Here is a 21220-nt window from a genome sequence, read left to right on the forward strand (position 1 = left end):
ATTACGAATGAGCAGCAAAATTTTCAGACAGGTCTAGCGGCATAGCCAATGGCAAAGGAGGGCCTCGAAGTCCGATGGGGGGCCAATTGGGACGGGCAGCGGGGGCGGGAAGAGGCGGAGGATAAAGCGGCAGCCGAAGCAGCTTCATTGTTGTGAAGAGTCTTAAAGGGACCGCATCACCTGGCCTGCCCGGCTCGGGGCAGGGGTGGGAGCGGCGCGAGTCCCGGGAGGCCCAGCTTGGAGGAAGAACGGGAAGGTGGGTCGGGGTCACGGGAGCCGACGAAGCGGAGCGGGCATTGGACCGACCCCACACACACAGGCCTCGCCCCGGCCCCGGCCGGATGGACGCCCCCGCGGCCAAGAGGAGCCGGGGCAGCCCCGCAGGACCAGAGGAGCGCGATTCCGGGGCCGGGGCTGTGCGCGGCCGAGGCCGGCCCGAGGCGCTGCTGGACCTCAGCGCCAAGCGAGTAGCCGAGAGCTGGGCCTTCGAGCAGGTGACCGGAGGGGGAGGGACGCACCCCAACCCCTTTGCCGATAGGCCTTCTCTTTCCTCCTGCCCAGCCCCCAGTCTCCAGACCCGCCCTCATCGGAGAGAGATCTTTTTCAAGATCCCTAACATTGTCCCGAGGCACCCCATTACTCTCACATTTCACTCCTTCAGACCTCATGACCTACCCTCATCCCTTCCCCGCTAGCCCTGCCCTCCAGCGCACAAGACCCAGGGTTACCCCTAGCTCCCTAAATCCCAACTCTTGATATTTCCTTCTCCCCCTGGTCTTCTCACAACCCTGGGTACTCCTCTCTTCTCATCTCATCCCCCATTATGGTACCCCATTCAATCCTTACTCTCCTACAAGCTGCCTCCATTCAAGCACAGATACCCTATTACAGCTCTTTGCCCTACTACACCCCCAGTAGAGGACTCCCCCATTTCTACAGATTTAAGCTTAAGACATCCATTTATGCTCCCCTAGCCGCCAGAACCACCTGCCCCATGGGTAGCCCCCCTCTCCTCCAGATCTTCCCTCAGGTCCTGTCCCTCATCCCCCCGCCCCTAGTACTTGTGGGACTACCTCCCACCTGGAGCTGCCCAGCCTGTTCTAGTGGGCTGCAGGGATTTCTCCAGTTTCAGGGTACCCCTCCACCAAGTCCTGCACTACTCACCCTTCTCTCTGCCACCCCCTCATCCATCCCAGCCCTTGTGGAGGTGTGTAGCAGGGTCAGGGTCTGTGTTGTGATGGTACCTGAACAAACAGGTGCACCTGGAGCCCCGCCTCTAGGGGTTGTGACAGGATGCCCCAAGGCTGGGACCCCAGACGTCCCCTTTCCCAGCTTCAGTATGGGTGCCTGAGGAGCTGGAGATGTGGCCCGAACCTAACCAAACCTTATGAGCTCCCACAAGCTCTGCCTGGCTTTAGGGGAGCACTCTTTGCCCCTGGCCTCTCCAGAGTTAGGAACCCTGCTGGGACTGATGGATTTGGGCCAAGTGTGGATGGAGCAGGCTCTGATTCATGGCCTGGAAAATCCCTCCTTAGTCATCTGCCAACTGTCTCCAATACCTGGGCCAGTCACTGGCTCTCCCATTTCCCCTAAACCCAAATTTGGGGGCTCTGGAGGGTTCTTGCTCCTTCATTGTGTGTGAAATGCCCAGATTAATCCTAAAACCATCTCTGGGACTCCCATGGACCTGCCCTGGTCAGGCTGGGTACTAGGAAAGTTCTTGCCCCATAGAAGCTCATAGAATCTTCTGCAACCCTTTGGGAGTTGTGGTTTTCCTTCCCACTCTGAAGAAACTGGGGCACAGAGAGGTTGAGAAACTTGCCCATGATCACCCAGCCAGTGAGTAGCAAGCCCAGATTGGAACACAGGCTCAACCAGCTCAGTTCATTGCTCAGAACCCATGGGGGTGACTAGGACACCCCTCCCTTCCTGGGAGCCCTTGGAAACTGGGAATAGAGTTTGTGTTGGGAGTTGGAGCTCACTAGCTCTGGGACCCTGAACAAGTGCATTCATACCACATCAGAGCCTCAGATTCCCCAGGCTGGAAAATGTGATTAGTATCATTGCAATTTTGCTGTGAAAATTAAGGGAAATTGCATACATAAAGTATTTAGCATAGCATAGGCTAAGAAAGTGTAGGCCTCTTCACCATCCTTATCATTTTTATCTTCCTTTGTCTTCCCCCTCATAGTCTGGGAAGCAGGACTATCTTACGTAGAATCCTGGAACTTGACAACCAGGAAGAAAACAGCAGAAAGTTCTAGAATAGTAACTATGGGCCAGGTGATTATAAGCAATTTATGTAAATTAATGCATATTTAATCCTCATGATACCCAAGAAGCCCGTGCTGTTAACATCCCTATTATACTTGAGAAACTGAAGCTCAGAGAGCCAAAGTGACTTGCCCAAGATCATACAGCTTGTAAGTGGCAAAACCAGGACTCAAAGTAGGGTTTCTAACCCACCGGCCCTTCCTGCAGGTCGAGGAGCGGTTCTCCAGGGTGCCAGAGCCAGTCCAAAAGCGCATTGTATTCTGGTCATTTCCACGCAGCGAACGGGAGATATGTATGTACTCATCGCTGGGCTACCAGCCTCCAGAAGGCGAGCACGATGCCCGGGTGCCCTTTACCCGAGGGCTGCACCTGCTGCAGAGCGGGGCTGTAGACCATGTGCTCCAAGTAGGTAAGTATCTGCACCAGGGAGAGCAGGAGGCTCAGAAAAGGCCTGGGGGAGTGAGAGTTAGAGGGAGGCCTGGACCAGGGAGCAGTTCCAGGTCCCTGGGGAATGTTGGACAAGATATTGTGAACTAAAAAGCAGGTCTCTGCCTAGATCTTGGGCAGCAGACTTAGATGAGGGTTCAGGATGGGGGGCAGGATACTGCGTCAGCTCAGACAGCTTAGTTGGACGGTGGGGAAGAAGTGGTGAGATTCGGAGAACAGGACCAAGGCAGCATTGAGAATTTGTAAACTAGAAATGAGAGGAGGTTCCATATTTCAGGCAAAGAGACCCAGTGATGCGTTGGGACTGAGGTTTAGAGCCATAGGCAAGAATGGTACTAGACCTCAGTCAGAGAAACTCAAGTGGACGTTGGGATCAGACCTAAGGCAACGAGGCTTAGGTGGGAGTGTAGGATAGAAGTTTAGGATCAGCTATGATTGGTGGTCTTACACGTTAGGTAGCAGGGTCCAGAGGAGGAATGGGGAGTGGCAGAGTTTTAAAGGTAGAGATGAAAGACGATTCTAGACCTCAGGCAGCGGGGCTCAGAAAGGAACCAGTAGAGCAGCGGTTCTCAACTTGTGGGTCGCGACCCCGGCGGGGGTTGAATGACCAAAACACAGGGGTCGCCTAAAGCCATTGGAAATACATATTTTATTTAACCGCTGCAGTAGAGGTTGAGCCAGAAAACAGGTGAGCCCTAGAACACCATACCTCCACAGGTGCAAGTCATGTCTCCCAGCTGGAGGCAGGGGCTTGGCCAAGATGACCCTCCCTGAATCCTGTCAGCCTGGGGGGCCCCCTTGCCTGGACATGGCCCAGCTGGCCACAGGCTTGGCCGCCTCCAGCCGGTATGAGGAAGCTGCTGTCTCCCTGCGTGACGCAGCCAGGACCAGCTGGGGCCTGAGCTGCCCAACCAGTCTGATGAGCCTGGCATCTGGGCTCCCCAGGGGCCAGGGAGCGGCAGAGGGTGATAGAGTGACCTGGCCTGCCACAATAGCCCCTTGCCCCCAAGTGTCATAGGCCTTTGGCATCTTCCCAGGAAATTATAAGGCATCTGGACCCAGGCTGTATCCATGGTAACCCAAGGACTGAGAAAACCATCTTAAACATCACTGCTATAGTAATATTTATGCTTGTATTTATTTAGAACTTACTGTGTGCCATCAATATTCTACACCATTGCCAAGTATTACTAATTCATTTAATCTTCATTACAAATATATGAAAGAGGATGTTACTGTTTATTCTCATTCGACAGATGAGGAAAATGAGGCACAGACAGGTTAGGTTACTTGCTCTAAGTTCAGCTGGCATTGCACCCAGCTCTTGCTGTGCACCAGGGATGAGCACCCCCATCCCTGGGGTGACACAGCCGTGGTGGTTTGGTTTTTGTCTTAGGATTCCACCTGAGCGGTAACATCCGAGAGCCTGGGGGCCCCGGAGAGCCCGAGCACCTTTACCACGTCTCCGTCAGCTTTGACCGCTGCAAGATCACGTCTGTGAGCTGCGGCTGTGACAATCGTGATCTCTTCTACTGTGCCCACGTGGTAGCCCTGTCACTGTACCGAATTCGGCACGCCCGTCAGGTGGAGCTGCGGCTGCCCATCTCCGAGACGCTCTCCCAAATGAACCGGGACCAGCTACAGAAATTCGTGCAGTATCTTATCAGTGCCCACCACACTGAGGTGCTGCCCACCGCCCAGCGCTTGGCCGACGAGATCCTCCTCCTGGGCTCCGAGATCAACCTGGTCCATGGTAAAGGCACCTTGGAGTCTGATGGGGGCTGTAAGGCCTCGGCTCATAGCCACCTCGCTTGCCATGTGACAGGCATTTGTCACAGGATTCTCAGGTCCCTTTGATTTATGAGCAGGGATGAAGGGAGTATCGTTGCCTGAGGTCAAGCTCACACACCTACTAGGTGGAAGATTCTGAATTTGATGTGGCCCTGGTCAGATGAGTGGTGGAAATCAGCCAGTGGGGAGAATGAGAGTTGAGGGAACAAATAGGAGTTTGGCCCCAAGGGTGGGCATGTCCCAAGATTACATGAGCAGACCTGAGTGTGTATGGGTCAAGGACATGAAGGATATGTGGGTGTCAGGTGTGGGGTGCTGGTAGGAGATAGACTCGGAGGTATTAAGAGTTCTGGGAGGGTTTGGGGCTATAAGGGTCTGTGTTGTCTAACTATAATGGTGGGGAGAACAGAACAGGATGATAAGTAGGTGGAGACATGGATGGTTAATTAAGGGTGGGGGTAGGTGGATATAGAAGGTGTTCATGATGAGTTGGGGTGAACAGATGGGTAGATGAGTGGATGTGTGATTTACTAGGATGGTAGGTGAATTGGTGATAATTGGAGGTGGGGTTGGGTGTGATGGGCTTTGATTGAGGGGGCTGAGGTACACTGATGGTGTGATGGATGGATGAGGTTGGTAGAAAATTGGAAGGACTAATGAGTGCATGGATTGTGGGTGAGTTGATGGATGCATGGAATGTTTATATATGTGGACTGACATGGTGGATGGATCAAGTGGGCATAAGACGGATGGACTAATGGGGTGGTGGATATTTTGGGAGATATATATGAATGGATAGGTTGATGGGAGAAGAATAGAAAGTTGGGGTTTGTTGGATGGATGAGTGATACGGTTGTGTGGGGCAATGAATGAATAAGTCAGTGGATATTTTGAGGGGTTGGTACAGATGAGTTGAAAAAACAAATAGGGGTAAGTAGTTGGATGGATGGACCAATGGGATAAGTAAAGATAAGTGAGCATGTGGAAATTGTGGGTAGGGTGGATGCTGTACTAATGGAGTAGGTAGGTATGCTAAGGGTTATGAACGTGTGGATAGATAAACGTATGGCGTGAGATGGGGAGGTGGTTAGACAGGTGAATGGTTTGGATAGATGGATGAGTAGAAGGGCAAGTGATGTTTCAGGTGGGATGGACCATCATCCCACATGAATGGATGAATGGATGGGGGGAGTGGGTGGGTAGTGTTTTGGATAAGATGGATAGATCAGTAAATGGATGGATGAGCTAGTGATGTTTTAAGCAAGGTGGATGGATGAATGAATAGGTAGTATTTTAGGAGGGATGGATGGATGGGCAGATTGGTGGGTGGACGAATAAGTGAACGAATAAGGTAATGATGTTCTGGGTGGGATAGATGGATAGATGGCAACTTAGATGGGATGATGGTCAGACAGATGGATGAATAGATGGATGATGAGTGGAACTTTGGGATAGGTTGGGTAGTGTAGAGGACTGAATGATAGGGGCAGAGACCCTTCTCCCCAGCCCCAGCCTTAGCTTTCCTTCCCACCCCACAGGTGCCCCAGACCCCACAGCAGGTGCAGGCATTGAGGATGCCAACTGCTGGCACCTGGACGAGGAGCAGATCCAGGAACAGGTGAAGCAGCTTCTGTCCAACGGTGGCTACTATGGCGCCAGCCAACAGCTGCGCTCCATGTTCTGCAAGGTGCTGTGAGGGCATGGCATGCACAGAAGGGATGCAGTGGGGCTAGAGGATCCTGGTGCTGATGCCTCGTCCCTTCCTCACCAGCCTGTCCCCGTGCAGGTGCGGGAGATGCTGCGAATGCGAGACTCCAACGGGGCACGCATGCTGATCCTCATGACCGAGCAGTTTCTGCAGGACCCACGCCTAGCCCTATGGCGGCAGCAGGGTGCCGGCATGACAGACAAGTGTCGGCAGCTGTGGGACGAGCTAGGTAAGTCCCAGACCTGGAGCAGAGCAGGCACTAGGGCTGTGGTCGGCAAACTGCGGCTCATGAACCACATGCGGCTCTTTGGCCCCTTGAGTGTGGCTCTTCCACAAAATACCACGTGTGGGCGCTACCTTGATAAAGAATGTACCTACCTAAATAGTTTAAGTTTAAAAAATTTGGCTCTCAAAAGAAATTTCAATTGTTGTACTGTTGATATTTGGCTCTGTTGACTGATGAGTTTGCCGACCACTGCTAGGGTTTTGTCACTAGGTCTTGCCCCTCCTGAGATTGGGGTCTGGCCCCTGAGTCCTTCCTGTGTTCATTAGCACCTCCAGTGTATACTGATTGCTGGAACTACAGTCAGTATAGAAACAGATTAACTACCTGCCCTCACAAAGCTGACATCTGGTAGGGAAGACAGATGAGAAAATACTACAAATTGACCCTGTGTAAGACCAGGGTCAACACATTTTTTCCATAAGGACTGGATAGTCAGTGGTTTCAGCTTTGGAGGCCATTTGGTCTGTCATGACTCCTTGATTTTGCCCATTTTAGTGGAAAAGCAGCCACAAACATATAACTGAATGGGTATGGCAGAATTCTCATAAATCTATATTTATGGTTACTATTTTTATTATTTTATTTTATTTTATTTTTTGCATTTTTCTGAAGCTGGAAACAGGGAGAGACAGTCAGACAGACTCCCGCATGCGCCCGACCGGGATCCACCCGGCACGCCCACCAGGGGCAATGCTCTGCCCACCAGGGGGCGATGCTCTGCCCATCCTGGGCGTCGCCATGTTGCGACCAGAGCCACTCTAGTGCCTGAGGCAGAGGCCACAGAGCCATCCCCAGCGCCCAGGCCATCTTTGCTCCAATGGAGCCTTGGCTGCGGGAGGGGAAGAGAGAGACAGAGAGGAAGGCGCAGCGGAGGGGTGGAGAAGCAAATGGGCGCTTCTCCTGTGTGCCCTGGCCGGGAATCGAACCCGGGTCCTCCGCACGCTAGGCCAACGCTCTACCGCTGAGCCAACCGGCCAGGGCAGTTAATATTTATTTATTTGAATTTTATGTAATTTTCACAATCAACAAAATATTCTATTGATTTCCCTCCCCACCATTAAACAATGTTAATGTAAGAATAAATATTTTTTAGGCTGTTGAAAATCAGGTGGCAGGTTGGATTTTCTCCAGAGGCAGCAGTGATAGACTATGATAAGCACCATGTGTGTGTAGGGGGAAGTGAATAACAGTGAGAAGCGTCTGGAAGCCTGGGTCTTATGTGACCTTGAGCCAGTGACTACCCCTGTGTGCCTCAGTTTTCTTACCTGTAAAGTGAAGAGGCAGTTAGTTGCAACCTTAGAGGCCCAAGGTGAGAATGAAGCAGAGCGTAGCGCATAGCACAGGGTAGGCTCTCTATAAATGTATGCTGCTACTGTTGACATGTATGTTGAACCTCCCCAATGCCCATGTTCACTGCCCTTCCTCCCCAGGGGCCCTGTGGGTATGTGTAGTCCTGAGCCCCCACTGTAAACCAGAGGAGCGGATGGGCTGGCTCCAGCTGCTTGGCAAGTGGGACAAGCTGGATGTGTGCCCACTGGAAGAGGGCAACTACTCTTTCAACGGGCCAAGTCTGCAGCCCACTATGGCCCTCAGCCCAGGTAGGAGAGGGCTTCCTGCCATTATCCCAAAACTATTACCCCTGCCAGCGGCCCAACCTCTCCATCGTGGTGTTCTGGGGTAAAGGAAAGGGGGTCAGGAGGGAGTGGCTGTCTGAAGGACAGTAAAGCGAAATGCTTAAGACACCTGTAGTTCTGGGCTGGTCTTCTAAGTTAGCCTTCTTCTGGCAGTGAAAGTGGGGGGACAAAGGGAAAGGAAAGGAAGATACTGAGAAGAGAGAGGCAGGGATGGAGGGAAAGAGGCAGGAGGAGGACGGGGAGAGAGGGAAAGAAAAAAAAAGAGGACTGGAATGGGGGGAAAGATGCGCAGAGACAGTTATTCAACCTCAATGTCCAACATGCATGTTCACATGTGCACCTCTGAAAGGCTGCTAGAAGGATTTGAGAAGATGTGTGTTCATCAGTGCACCTGGAGTCTAGCCCTAAGTTGGCACATATGGCCCAGCTGCTAGGCCATATTGGACACCTCTCCCACAGGCCCGGAGGAGGAGGTGGCAGCTGCAGGTTCCCGTCACACCGTTTTTGGCCGCGCCCTGCAGGCTGGGTCACTGCGTTGGAGTGACACCCACCTACAGAGGATCCTGGCCAGCGACTGCTATGGTCCCAGTCTCACAGGCCATGTGGGCAGCGACAGGCCAACCTTTGACCCCCAGGGTCGCCCCCTCTGGTTGGGAGAGCCATTCCCCACTGCTTGTGCCCGTGTGGACACTCTACGTGCCCATGGATACCCCCGTCAGGCCCTGCGACTGGCAGGAGCCATAGTCAACACACTCCGGCTACAGCGGCGGCATCAGCTTGAGAGCTACAAGCAGCAGAAGAAAGGTGGGTACCAATATTATCAGGTGCTGGAGCTACAAGCACAGATACCAACTACTGGGGTTTTGGCAACCCAAGGGGGTCTGTGGGTACCACTGAAGGTCCCACCAGGGGAACCAAACCACTCTAAGTGTCTTGAGCATAAAGGAATGTAATACAGGGGATGGAGTGCCCATGGAACTACTAGAAGGGCTGCAGGATTTAAAGCAGGGGTCTCAAACTCAACTCAGCATGTGGGCCGCAGAGCAAGATCGCAGCCGTTCGGCGGGCCGCACTAGGTCTACAAAAGGCAACTGTTACACAACACTTTTCTCACTGCAGTTGAAAACAAAAAAAAATCAGTACAACAAGCACAATCGTACATGCAGTTTACTCAGTGTCACAAAACGACCAGAAACTGTAGTTCGCATCACAACTGCTGTTAACTAAGCTAATATCTAGCTAGGATGCTAGAGAAATGAAAAATACAAGTAGGCCCCTAGGCTTACTTAATTTTATCCAAAATATTTTGAACTTCGTGGATTAGTCTGCGGGCTGCACAAAATTGTTCGGCGGGCCGCGAGTTTGAGACCCCTGATTTAAAGGGAAGCCACTGCTTGAGTTTAAGAACTTGAATTTCAGAAGCACAGTAAACCCAGCAGCCTGCAGCCTCCATGGGAGGCAGTTCCCAAGAGGACACCCTGAAGCTGCTGTTGTTTGGGTTTGAGAGAAGTGGGTGAGATTATGGGTTATGAGGAGGGGCTGACACTGGTTGGAGGTTTTAGAAAGTGCCAGTTCCCTCCAGATGTCCTGCCAGGCCTGAGAGTGGCTGTGGGATAGGAAGCCAGAGGGCTATAGAGGTGAGAGTAGCTGCAGAGCTCCATGAGCAAAGATGGCCGGTGGGTGGGCACTGGCTGGAAGGCTGGACTGCGGGTTCAGGAAGAGGAAGCCCACCCCAAGCACTTAGGAGGATGGGCAGGCGCTGAGCTCCACTCCTGGCCTGCAGAGCTGCTACAGAAAGGCTCCACCTGCATCACCAATACAGAAGGATGGGTGGGTCACCCCCTGGACCCCATTGGCTGCCTCTGCAGGGCCCTCCTGGAAGCCTGTCGTGTGGAGGAAGAGGCTCTCTCCCTTTACCCAGGTACCCACACTGGAGGGGGTGGGGGTATTGGCTAAATCCCCTCACACGTTACCCCTAGAAAGCGAGACTACACCCTTGCCCTGGCCCCTTCCCCACCCCACCCCCTCTCCCAGTGCTGGAAGCCAACAGGCTTAGCTTCAGAAAGTGAGGTCACCAATTTGCCTGTCTGCTGATTGAAAATCACCCCCACCCCCTGGTCAATCCTGGGAGCAGCTGGAATTTACCTATATACTCATGCCAGGCCTCCATTCCTGAGATCAAGGGCCATTGGGGTCCCAGAAAAGGGGATCACCTCCAGCATCTTTGGTGCGGGTCTCCCACAGAGTCAGGCCCTGAGAAGCGGAAGGTGGCCTACCAGCACGTGCAGGTGCCAGGGAACTCTGTGGAGTCCTACCTGGCGCTGGCCCTGGAGGTGGCACTGCTGGGCCTGGGACAGCAGCGGGCCCTGCCCGAAGGGTTGTACGCCCAGGACAAGGTGGTGCGCAATGAGGAGCAACTGTTGGCTCTGCTGGAGGAGGTGGAGATGGATGAGCGGCTGGTTCAAGTGCTGCGCAAGCAGGCTGGGCTGCTCCTGGACGGTGAGGCCCCGCCCCCAGGCCTGGCTGTTCTGAAAGTTAGGGTCCTACACCTGGCCTGACCTGTTTGGGTGTCTGCTGGATCGAGAGGCTTCACCCCTAGCCTGGACTTTTGGTCCTTTCCTTACTTAGCATTTCCTAAAAAGTGAGATCCAGCTCTTAGTCACCCTCTAGCACGTTCTGGAATCCGGTAACTGCTGCGAGTGGTGAGGCCCCGACCCCTTGCCTTATAAGACCCCACCCCTACTTCCGTGAGGAGCTAGCTTGGGCCCACCCCTTGTCAGGGGCAGCTCCACCTCCACCTCCACTCTTTGTATTCATCCTGCATCTGAGTCCTGTTCCCCAACCCAGGGATACCTAGGGTTTCCTCATTTTGGATTTTCCAGGGCTTTTCTGTGCCAACCCTGTGCCCCCATGCCCGGGACCTCTCCAGCCCCTAGTCCCAGCCACTCTAGCCTGGGATCTACCCTTCCTATACTTAGACTGGGGTCTGGGGAGATCTGGAGACTGGCAGAAATGCAAAAATGAGCCCACTCCTGGGGGCTGAGTTCAGGCTGCCCCTGCAGGGGGGCCCTTCAGTGGCTTCGGAGAGGTGCTGTTCCGGGAGAGTGTGCCAATGCACACCTGTGCTCGCTACCTGTTCACCGCACTGCTACCCCATGACCCCGACCTGGCCTACCGCCTCGCTCTGCGAGCCATGAGGTAAGGACAGGCAGATAGGTAGGGACTCTGCCCAGGGGCCAGGCAGGATTGGGGAGTGGGACACATGCTCACAGCCCCATCTTCCTGGCTGAACTCCCAACCTCATTATTTCAATCCCCTTCATGCTGGCATTCAGGCTGCCCTATGCTCTTGACTATTAAATATAAACGTATAATATTATTTTGAATTTGAGAGACATTCACATGGCAGAGAAGTCAGAGTACTCTTCTAGGCTGTTTTGTCCCAACATACCTAAGTCTCTGGAGGCAAGGAGTGTTCCCACTTTCTTTTTTTCTTTTTCTTTTTTGGTATTTTTCTGAAGCTGGAAACGGGGAGAGACAGTCAGACAGACTCTCGCATGCGCCCCACCGGGATCCACCCGGCACGCCCACCAGGGGCGATGCTCTGCCCCTCCGGGGCGTCGCTCTGCCGCGACCAGAGCCACTCTAGCGCCTGGGGCAGAGGCCAAGGAGCCATCCCCAGCGCCCGGGCCATCTTTGCTCCAATGGAGCCTCGGCTGCGGGAGGGGAAGAGAGAGACAGAGAGGAAGGGGGGGGGGGTTGGAGAAGCAAATGTGCCCTGGCCGGGAATCGAACCCAGGTCCCCCGCATGCCAGGCCAACGCTCTACCGCTGAGCCAACCGGCCAGGGCTGTTCCCACTTTCTTATCAAGAGTCAGGATTTCTGCAAATCTTTAATCTGGAGATTGAAAGTTGGCCCTCCTGCCCTGATGGGATATTTCAGTTGATTAGAGCGTCATCCCAAAGCGCAGAGGTTGCTGGTTTGATCCCGGTCAGGGCACTTACAGGAGCAGATCAGTGTTCCCATCTCCCTCTCTCCCTTCCTCTCTCTCAAATCAATACAATAAACATTTAAAAAAAAAAAAAAAAAAGGAAAGAAAGTCTTGGTCCTCCTTTTACACTGATGATATGTAACTTTTTTTTTTTTTTTTAAGAGGGAGAGAGAGGGACAAACAAGGACAGACAGGAAGGGAGAGAGACGAGAAGCATCAACTCATAGTTGTGGCACCTTAGTTATTCATTGATGGCCTTCTCATATATGCCTAGACCTGGGGCTCCATCTGAGCCAGTGACCCCTTACTCAAGCCACAACCTTTGGGCTCAAGATAGCAGCCAGGGGACATGTCTAGGATCCCACTTTCAACCTGGCAACCCCACGCTCAAGTTGGTGAGCCCATGCTCAAGCCAGCAACCTCGGGGTTTTGATCCTGGGTCCTCAGCATCCCAGGCTGATGCTCTATCTACTTTGCCACCGCCTGATCAGGCACATTCTGTAACTAGTCTTTGCCCCTTGTTTTCACTGAGTATTGTATCACAGCACACATACCACTGTAAGGATGCATCATAAAACAGTGGTCCCCAACCCCTGGGCCGCGGACCAGTACTGGTCCATGGGCCATTTGGTACTGGTCCACAGAGAAAGAATAAGTAACTTACATTATTTCCATTTTATTTATATTTAAGTCTGAACGATGTTTTATTTTTTTTAAATGACCAGATTCCCTCTGTTACATCCATCTAAGACTCACTCTTGATGCTTGTCTTGGTCACGTGATACATTTATCCATCCCACACTAAAGGCCGGTCCGTGAAAATACTTTCTGACATTAAATCGGTCCGTGGCCCAAAAAAGGTTGGGGACCACTGTCATAAAAGAACCAACCTAGAGCTGATAAGACATTCATGCTGTTGGGGGGAAAAAAAAAACATTACAGTGATTTACCTTGTCATTTCACACATACACTAGCAGACCAGAGAAGCAGAATTTTTTAAGGCCCTCTCAGGACATAATCCCATCACCTCTTTATCAGCCACATGATCCTTTGATACATAAAAAGAACATTATTTACTATGCTCCCAAGTGATGGACATAAACAATACTGCAATGAACATCTTTCTGGATGTTCAGGGCTTTGCTGCCCGAGAGGGGAGGTTCCAGCTGAGGCAAGCAGCCTCTCCTGAGAAGGATGGAAACTCAAGCCTTGCTTCACTGAGGGCTTGCTTCTTGTTTCACCCCAGACTGCCTGTATTGGAAACAGCACTTACAGCTGGGGATCCTCACCCCAACCCACTGGACTCTGTTATGAGTAACCGCTTCCCCCGCTGGTTCATCCTGGGTCACCTGGAAACTCGCCAGTGCGAGCTGGCCTCCACCATGCTGACTGCGGCCAAGGGTGAGGACAATGCTGCCATCATCGCCCTGTCTTCCTCTGCCTCTTTCCTCCTTACCCCTCTTTTTTATACTTTTACCAAATTCCACCAGTTTTCCTGAAGCATTTTCTAGATGGAGCAGGCACTGTGGCAGGTGCTAAGGATGCTGTAGTAAACAAAACTATCCCAAATCCCATCCCTGTGGTGTTGCATTCTGTTGGTGGCAGACAGATGATAAGGTAAAGAGGATAGTTATGCAGTAAGTGAGAAGGTAACAAGTGCAACAGAGGGGGATAAAGCAGGCTGACATTAAGCCACTTGAATGTGCAGAGCCATACCAAAATCTGATGTCTTAGCTCAGGCTGCCAATCACTAAATACCACAGACTGGGTGGTCTAAGCAACAGAAATTTATTTTCTCACAGTTCTGGAGGCTAGAAGCACAAAGGTTTTGGCAGGGTCAGTTCCTGGTAAGGACTCTGGCATGCAGACAACTACCTTCTTATTGTGTCTTTACATGGCAGAGAAAGAGCTCTGGCCTCTCCTCTTATTATTATAAGGGCACTAATTCCATCATGGAGGTCCCACCCTCATGATCTCTAAACCTAATTGTCTCTCAAAGCCTCCTTCCCCCAAATACCATCATGCTAGAAGTTAGGGCTTCAACATATGAATTTGGGGGACACAGTTCAGTCCATAACTTCTGAGAAGAGCATTCCAGGCAGAACGAAGAGCCAGTACAAAGGCTCTAAAACTGTACTGTGCATAGTATGTTTGAAGAACAGAGGAGGTTGGTGTGGCTGGAGTAGACTGATGGAGAATTGTAGGATCTAGGTCAATGATGATAATAGTGATAAAAACTAATACTTGTGTAGCTTTGCCATGGTAAATCCTTTACTAGTATGGGCTCTCAATAGCTCAGTGAGGCAGGTACCATTACACTAATATTACCCATTGCACAAATGGGGCAGCCAAGGCACAAAGAGGTGAAGTGACTTGCACAGGGTCACACAGCAAGGCAGGTATTTGAACCCTGGCATTCTGATTCCAGAATCCATGCACTTGATCATTAAGCATCTAACAAGTTCCAAAGTGGCTTCCTCCCACTGGAAGTGGAGAAGGGCAGAGGAAGGAAGTGGGGTGGGAGTACAGAGAGTGGTCTGGATCTTCACAGAATCATTGCCAGGTGTGTGGTCCTCCATGCTCACACCTGTGCCCCTGTGTGGAGGGAATCTGCATGAACTTCCTGGTATACCAATGGTGCCTCTGTCCCTCCCCCCACCCCAGGAGACCCCAAATGGCTGCACACAGTATTGGGCTCCATCCAGCAAAATATCCACTCTCCAGCCCTGCTCTTCAAACTGGCACAGGATGCCTGCAAGACAGCCACCCCAGCCAGCGCACCACCAGACACCACTCTGCTGGGCATTGCTCTGGAGCTGGGCCTGCAGGTGCGAGCCCCAGGAGGTTGGGGAAGGGAGTGCTGCCTGTGAGTAGGGCCTGAATGTGAGTAGGGCCACTTCTGGGGCCAGGCCACAGAAAGGCAGAGTCTGTGAGTCCTGGGAGGAGGAGAATGAGGTTACCAGTGGGGGTGAACCTATGAAGGAGGGGTTTGGTAGCAGAGTCTAAAGGTGGGAATCCACCTCTGAGAGTGTGGCTGAGGATGAGGAGGAGGATTTTGGAGCCTACTGGTGAGAGGATGAGCCACAGAAGGAGCAGAGCCTAGGGGTTCTGGCCTACAGGATGGGGCCTGGGGCTGGTGTGCTTGTGGTTAAGGATCATGGGTGGGTGGGGGCTGAAGCTGGGTGGAAGGGGACAAAGCCTGTCAAAAGGAGCTTTCTTGGATGTCAGGCCTTTAGGGGAATCCAGCCTAGAGGGAGGGGTCACTGTTGAGGGGCTAGCTTTGGAGGAGAGTCATGAAGGTGAGGAGCTGCCTCTGGGGGTGAGATCTGGTTGAAAGTCACAGTGAAGCCATTTGTCCAAATTGTACAGCTCACTAACTCAGCCCCTAACTTCTAAGTCTCCCTGGGCCCCAAGGATCCCAACCTCCCTCCCTCAATCAGCCCAAGGTTCTGGGTGACCCTTTTCTGTCCCCCCTTCTACCCTGCAGGTGATGCGGATGACCCTGAGCACCATGACCTGGCGGCGAAGGGAGATGGTGCGCTGGCTGGTCAGCTGTGCCACAGAAATTGGTGAGAGTCCCCAAGGGGACCCGCCACCCATCTTTCTATGGAACCAGTTGGGCACAAGAGAGAAGTAGACTTCCCTCTGGATGTAGCCTGTGCTCAGAGCTAAGCCAGGAGGGAATGTAAGGTGGAGGGACTTTGCTGGACAAAAAGCCAGGAGGCTGGCCAGGCTAAAATGGTTTGGAGAAGGCCAATGGCACGGAGCTTAGCCTCCCCACATATATAGTTCCCACCAGTCCTGCTGCCCCCTGCTCCTTTGGAAGGATACTGCAGGTGGTGAAGACAGAGGATGTCACCTGCCCTGGCTTCTGGGGATGAGGTATTAGGGCAAACCCATTGACTCATGTCCACATTCCTACCCCTCTTCCTGACCAGTTACACCCACTTATCTTCCCCAGGTCCACAAGCCCTGATGAACATCATGCAAAACTGGTACTCCTTATTCACGCCCGTGGAGGCGGCCACCATTGTGGCAGTGACAGGCACCACGCATGCCACTCTGTTGCGGCTGCAGCTGGATGCATCGCAGCGAGAAGAGCTCTGGGCCTGTGCCCGCACCCTGGCTTTGCAGTGCGCCATGAAAGACCCGCAAAACTGCGCTTTGCCAGCTCTCACCCTTTGTGAGAAGAACCACGTGGCCTTCGAAGCAGCCTATCAGATTGTGCTGGATGCAGCAGCTGGCGGGTTGGGCCACGCCCACCTCTTCACTGTGGCCCGCTACATGGAGCACCGTGGCCTACCGCTACGGGCTTACAAACTAGCCACACTGGCTCTGGCACAGCTTAGCATCGCTTTTAATCAGGACAGCCACCCTGCTGTCAATGATGTCCTTTGGGCGTGCTCCCTCAGCCACTCTCTGGGCCGGCATGAACTTTCAGCCATTGTCCCACTCATCATCCAGAGTATCCACTGTGCCCCCATGCTTTCTGACATCCTGCGCCGCTGGACCCTTTCAGCACCTGGTCTGGGACCCCTGGGCGCCCGTCGGGCGGCCAAGCCACTGGGAACCGACCGGGCACCGCTCTGCCAGCTCCTGGACGCCACAGTGGCAGCCTATATCAACACCAGCCACTCTCGCCTCACACACATCAGCCCACGGCACTATGGCGACTTCATTGAGTTCCTGGGCAAGGCACGAGAAACATTCCTGCTGGCACCTGACGGGCACCTTCAGTTTGCCCAGTTCTTGGAGAACCTGAAACAGACTTACAAGGGCAAGAAGAAGCTCATGTTGTTGGTGCGGGAACGTTTTGGCTGAGAGGTGTCTAGCAGGTGGTGGGCAGGGTCCCCTTTGCTCCTGCCTCTGTGGCAAACCCACTCTCTCTCAGGGGGCCTGACTGAAGGTCCTGTGGCATCTCAGTATTAAGTCAGGGAAGGAGCCTGGCTGGAGTTGGGTGGCTTTGCTTGCATCCCCCAAGCCTGGCTAGATATGGGAATGGGGGGATGGCATACTACCACAAGCGTGTCTAGGAGTGTGAGAGCGAGTGTGCTAGATGAAAGGATCAGAAGCCATACCACCACCCAGAGGCCTAGAAGGGGGTATGTGCTTGCATAGCTGGTATGACCCCACCTTGGGCACTCCAAAAGCAATAGGCAAACTCCCCCATCCCCAAACTCACACACCTGGCTTGGGCTCCCAAGGTGCTGGGAGGCAGGACTTCCCAGAAACCGGCTTTCAAAGTCAATGTAGCAGACCCTCCCCACACACCACTCTGGGTGGCCAGGGGACTTGTGTTAGGGCATCTCTATCTCCTTTTGTACCCTCCCCTCACTGGGGCCATTTCCAGGCTATCCAGCCAGGACCAATGTCTCACCCCCACTGAAGGATTTAAAGAGGCCTCAGGCCTCAACCACATACCTCAACCCTCATCTATGAGCCTGGACTCATTCCTGTGGGTCCCAGGATCCCAGGGTATCCTGGGGGGGGGGGGGCTATTGCTGTCCCTCTCCCTATCTGCTAGTCACTGGACATACAACTCAGGAACTGGGCCATGCTCACACTGTCCTCCAAACCTGGTGTCATCCAAACCTGGAGACAAGCACAGATGAGCCAGGGACCCCCATCCCCACCCCAGTCCTAAATTTGGAAAGAAAGGCCGGCATTTGGGCATTTTCTGGCTCTCTGTCTCTCCCTTTCTCCTCTCTCCCTGCTCTGCCCCTTCACCTTCCTTTCCCTTTCCATATTTCTTTCCATTTAACCTATCTTTCTATTTGTGTCTCTTAAGTCCCAGCTGCTATCTTTTTGGCCTCCCCATCATCCCCTCATCTTTTTCCCTCTTGTAATTAAGGACAAAAGATCATATTGTTTTATAACTTTTTTTTCTATTTATTGAACCATATACTGTATTAACTTTTTGTTTTTTAAAGATTGAACACAGCTTTTTCTTCATTTTGAGACTCAGATGTGTGTCCCCCTCCGCCACCCCAAACAGAGACCCTCTATTTTTCCTCCACAGAAAATCACCAGCCTCGTTTGTGGGCAGAACTTCAAGTGAGGGGCAGACTGAGAGTGACTACTGGTTTCATCCAATGGTAATAAGGTGAATAATTGCAGGCAGGGTAGAGAGGTCACCATAGGCAAGCCCTGTGGTGTTCCTTTGCACCTGTCACAGCAGTCCTATGGAATTGGTAGGAACATCCCCATTTTACAGACGAGAAGACGGGGGCTCCAAAGTTGAAGAAAAAGGCACCCATTTTAGGAAGATAAAAGTGATTTAGTACCTTGTTGGAGCCGCTTGCCCTTGCACCTCTGGGACTAGCCACTAGGGGATGCCCTGGCTCCAGACACCACTATTAGGGGTACTCCTCCAAAGTTGCTGAGCTGGGCGCGGGGGTGGGGTGCTGGTGGGGAAGACACTCCAGGCCAAAGTTGGGAACCCTGAGCTTAGACTAGGCCTTGATGGGTGGAGCTCTGACCGAAACTAAAGCAGCGGGTAGGCGTGGCCAACCGGGGCACCGACAGGCGCGTCCGAGTTCCATCGTCACGGATGAGGTTTCCAGTCCCCAAATAGACTGGGGTCTTAGGGAAAAGGCTCTCGGTTACCTGTTAACTGGCTCCCCGAGAAGCAGGAACTCTCAGTATCTCCTGACTTTAAAGACTGACTGACTGACCTCCTGGGTTACTGTCAGAGCCGGGCCAGGCGAGGACAGTTTTCCCGGAGAGGCTGGGCGGGGTCGGCCGCTTGAAAGGCACTGTGATTGGTTCGTGGCACCGCCTGTGTTCTAGGACCTAGAGTCTAGGCCACCAACTGGGAATGGCCCCACCTCCTGCTCGGCCTCCGTCTTCCCGCAGTTATGTGAGGGCAGACTCGGGGGTCGGTGTGCCCCTTAGCGCCGCCTGGAGGCCTGGGAGGGTAGAGGTGGCTCTTGTGGTCCCAGCCGCTTCCAAATGTCCTCATTCCTAGAGAGCCCCTTAACAGTACCCCTGTAGTTCTCAAAGTGATCCACAAATATCCCCCTTAAGTCACACACACAACTCGAGCCCAAATTTCCTTCTAGCATCTCGGATACCAGACACCCTGAATTTTACCCATCTAAGTTATCCTTTTGTGTCAGTCACCCCCAAATGTCACTACCTCAAGCCCCTGAGATCCCAGTTATCCCAGCGTTTCCCTCAGGGTCAGCCCCCACCACCACTACCTGTGATTGGGTTCCATACTCTCTTGGCCCTAGGCGTGAGGCATTGCTCATCATGACCCCATCTGTGTAGGGGTGTTTTGGCAGGTTTTTAAAAAGATTTTATTTATTTAGAGAGAGGAGAGAGAGAGAAACAAAAGGGGGAAAACAGTGGGAAGCATCAACTTGTAGCAGTCGCTTCTCATATGTAACTTGACCAGGCAAGCCCAGGGGTTTGAGCCAGCGCCATCAGCATTTCAAGTCAATGCCACCACAGGTCAGGTATTATGACCACCATCTGGGTCCCTCCCAGAACAGCTTTCCCGGGGTCACCACTTCAGCCCCAAAAGTCAGTCCCTCCAGTCCAAAGTATCCCTCAGAGTCATTCCCCTCAACCCCAGGACACCCCTCAAAGTCATCTTTCCATGCCCCAGGTACCCTTTTCATTAACTAACTTGCCACCTTCCTTACAACAGGTGCGGAGGGCATAGGGATTCTGTGAGACCAGGAGCTTAGGGGACCAAGGCACTAAATTTGGGCTGATTCAAATTTCTCACCATAAAAGCCAGAACTCCAGGGATGAAAGGCAAGAATGAATCACAAACCACCAGACCTTCAGGGATAAGGTGGGGCAGCTTTTATTTAATTGGACACTATATACCACACACAGCACAGACTGCCCCAACTCTCTATCTGCCCTGGCCAAGGTGGGGAGGGGGTGCAGTGCACCAGCCACAACAGCCAGGAGGGCTTCACTCTGCTCTTCCATGATCTGGGACCACCCCAGAACTGATCAGGCCTACTGTGTGTTTTCAGGGCCCACAGAGGCTTTGTTCCCCACCCTGTGTGCCAGGAGATGTCACGGCTCTTCCCCCCAAGTTAGGAAGCTGTAGAACCCAGGCTGAAGAGGCCAAATATGTTCAGGTTAGGCCAGCCTGATTCCGGAAGCCTAGAGTTGGCATTTAACGGTCTGAGAGCCCAAGGCCGTTTCCTCTTGGGTAACTGGCTGCAGGAAAGGTGTGGCGCAGCCCCATGTCCCCACCAGGCTTGGGAGAGAAGGGACCAAGACTCCAGGCCCAGAGGGTCAGCCAGGCAGGGAAACAGCTGGCTTTTTTCGTGGAAGGGCAACTCACTGTCCTCCTTGGGAACACAGCCCAGCTGGAGGTAGGACAGTGGGGTTCTCCAAGTGCAGAGTTGGGGGAAGAGGCCTGCAGCAGACAGCTAGGTCCACCCACCCCATCCCCCTTTCCATCCAACCCCACAAGTCCCTCCTCTAGGCACAGCTGTAAGTCTGAGTCCTCCTCTCTTCCCCCAGGCATCAGCCCATCCAGGGAAGGTAGGGGCCACGGGCTCCTAGGGGGCTTGACTCCTGTTCCTGCTGAACTGAGCCAGTCTGTACAAATCAACTGTGTTTCAGCTCAGTAGGCACGGGAGGCAGAGCCCAGGGAGACCAGGTGGCAGGACAGGCAAGGAGAGGCAGCAGAGCTTGGAGGAGGTGAGGGCCCGGGGGGCGGAACTTAGCCACTGTGAACACCTTGGTGCAGACCCTGCTCACAAGCAGCTAAGCCCTGCTCCCCAGGCCAGACCCACGCAGCAGGGGACCTCTCTGCCTTCCCATTCCCAGCAACATCCTCGGAGGTAATGGTAGTGGTGGCGGTGACAGTGGTAGCCCCAGAGGCAGGGCTCAGGGTCGGTTGGAAATCCCTGGCAATGTGATTTGTGACAGGCAGCAAATCCCATCCCCAGGAACCCCAGCCGGCCATGGCACAGGGCTGGGGGGGCACTTGGGCGGAGCCATCAGCTGGCACCTGGGGGAGAGAGAGAGCAAAGGAGATAATGAGATTTGAGAACATCTGCCCCCCAGGTCCTGACTGCTGCTATCCTCTAGGGCCTTGCAGGGACACCCTCTCCT

At 53.2% G+C, this 21220-nt stretch overlaps 1 protein-coding gene across 3 annotated transcripts; it reads left to right on the forward strand.

Annotated features, from left to right (window-relative positions):
• The first annotated feature begins 120 nt into the window (after positions 1-120).
• On the forward strand, positions 121-19462 carry ZSWIM4 (zinc finger SWIM-type containing 4). Of its 3 annotated transcripts, none has more exons than XM_066272013.1 (14): positions 121-494; positions 2482-2683; positions 4118-4474; positions 6051-6199; positions 6284-6449; positions 7937-8104; positions 8600-8944; positions 9924-10061; positions 10385-10639; positions 11203-11338; positions 13377-13531; positions 14795-14958; positions 15618-15699; positions 16092-19461. In XM_066272013.1, the coding sequence occupies exons 1-14, from the start codon at positions 342-344 to the stop codon at positions 16949-16951; spliced, it is 3330 nt and encodes a 1109-aa protein (XP_066128110.1). In that variant the 5' UTR covers positions 121-341; the 3' UTR covers positions 16952-19461. The 3 variants fall into 3 exon arrangements, with proteins under 3 accessions (XP_066128110.1, XP_066128111.1, XP_066128112.1); XM_066272014.1 differs by having other exon boundaries at positions 6299-6449; XM_066272015.1 differs by having other exon boundaries at positions 128-256; positions 16092-19462.
• The last annotated feature ends 1758 nt before the right edge of the window (positions 19463-21220 follow it).

The sequence above is a fragment of the Saccopteryx bilineata genome, chromosome 1 (assembly GCF_036850765.1).
Source record: "Saccopteryx bilineata isolate mSacBil1 chromosome 1, mSacBil1_pri_phased_curated, whole genome shotgun sequence".
In the NCBI taxonomy this organism is placed as follows: domain Eukaryota; kingdom Metazoa; phylum Chordata; class Mammalia; order Chiroptera; family Emballonuridae; genus Saccopteryx; species Saccopteryx bilineata.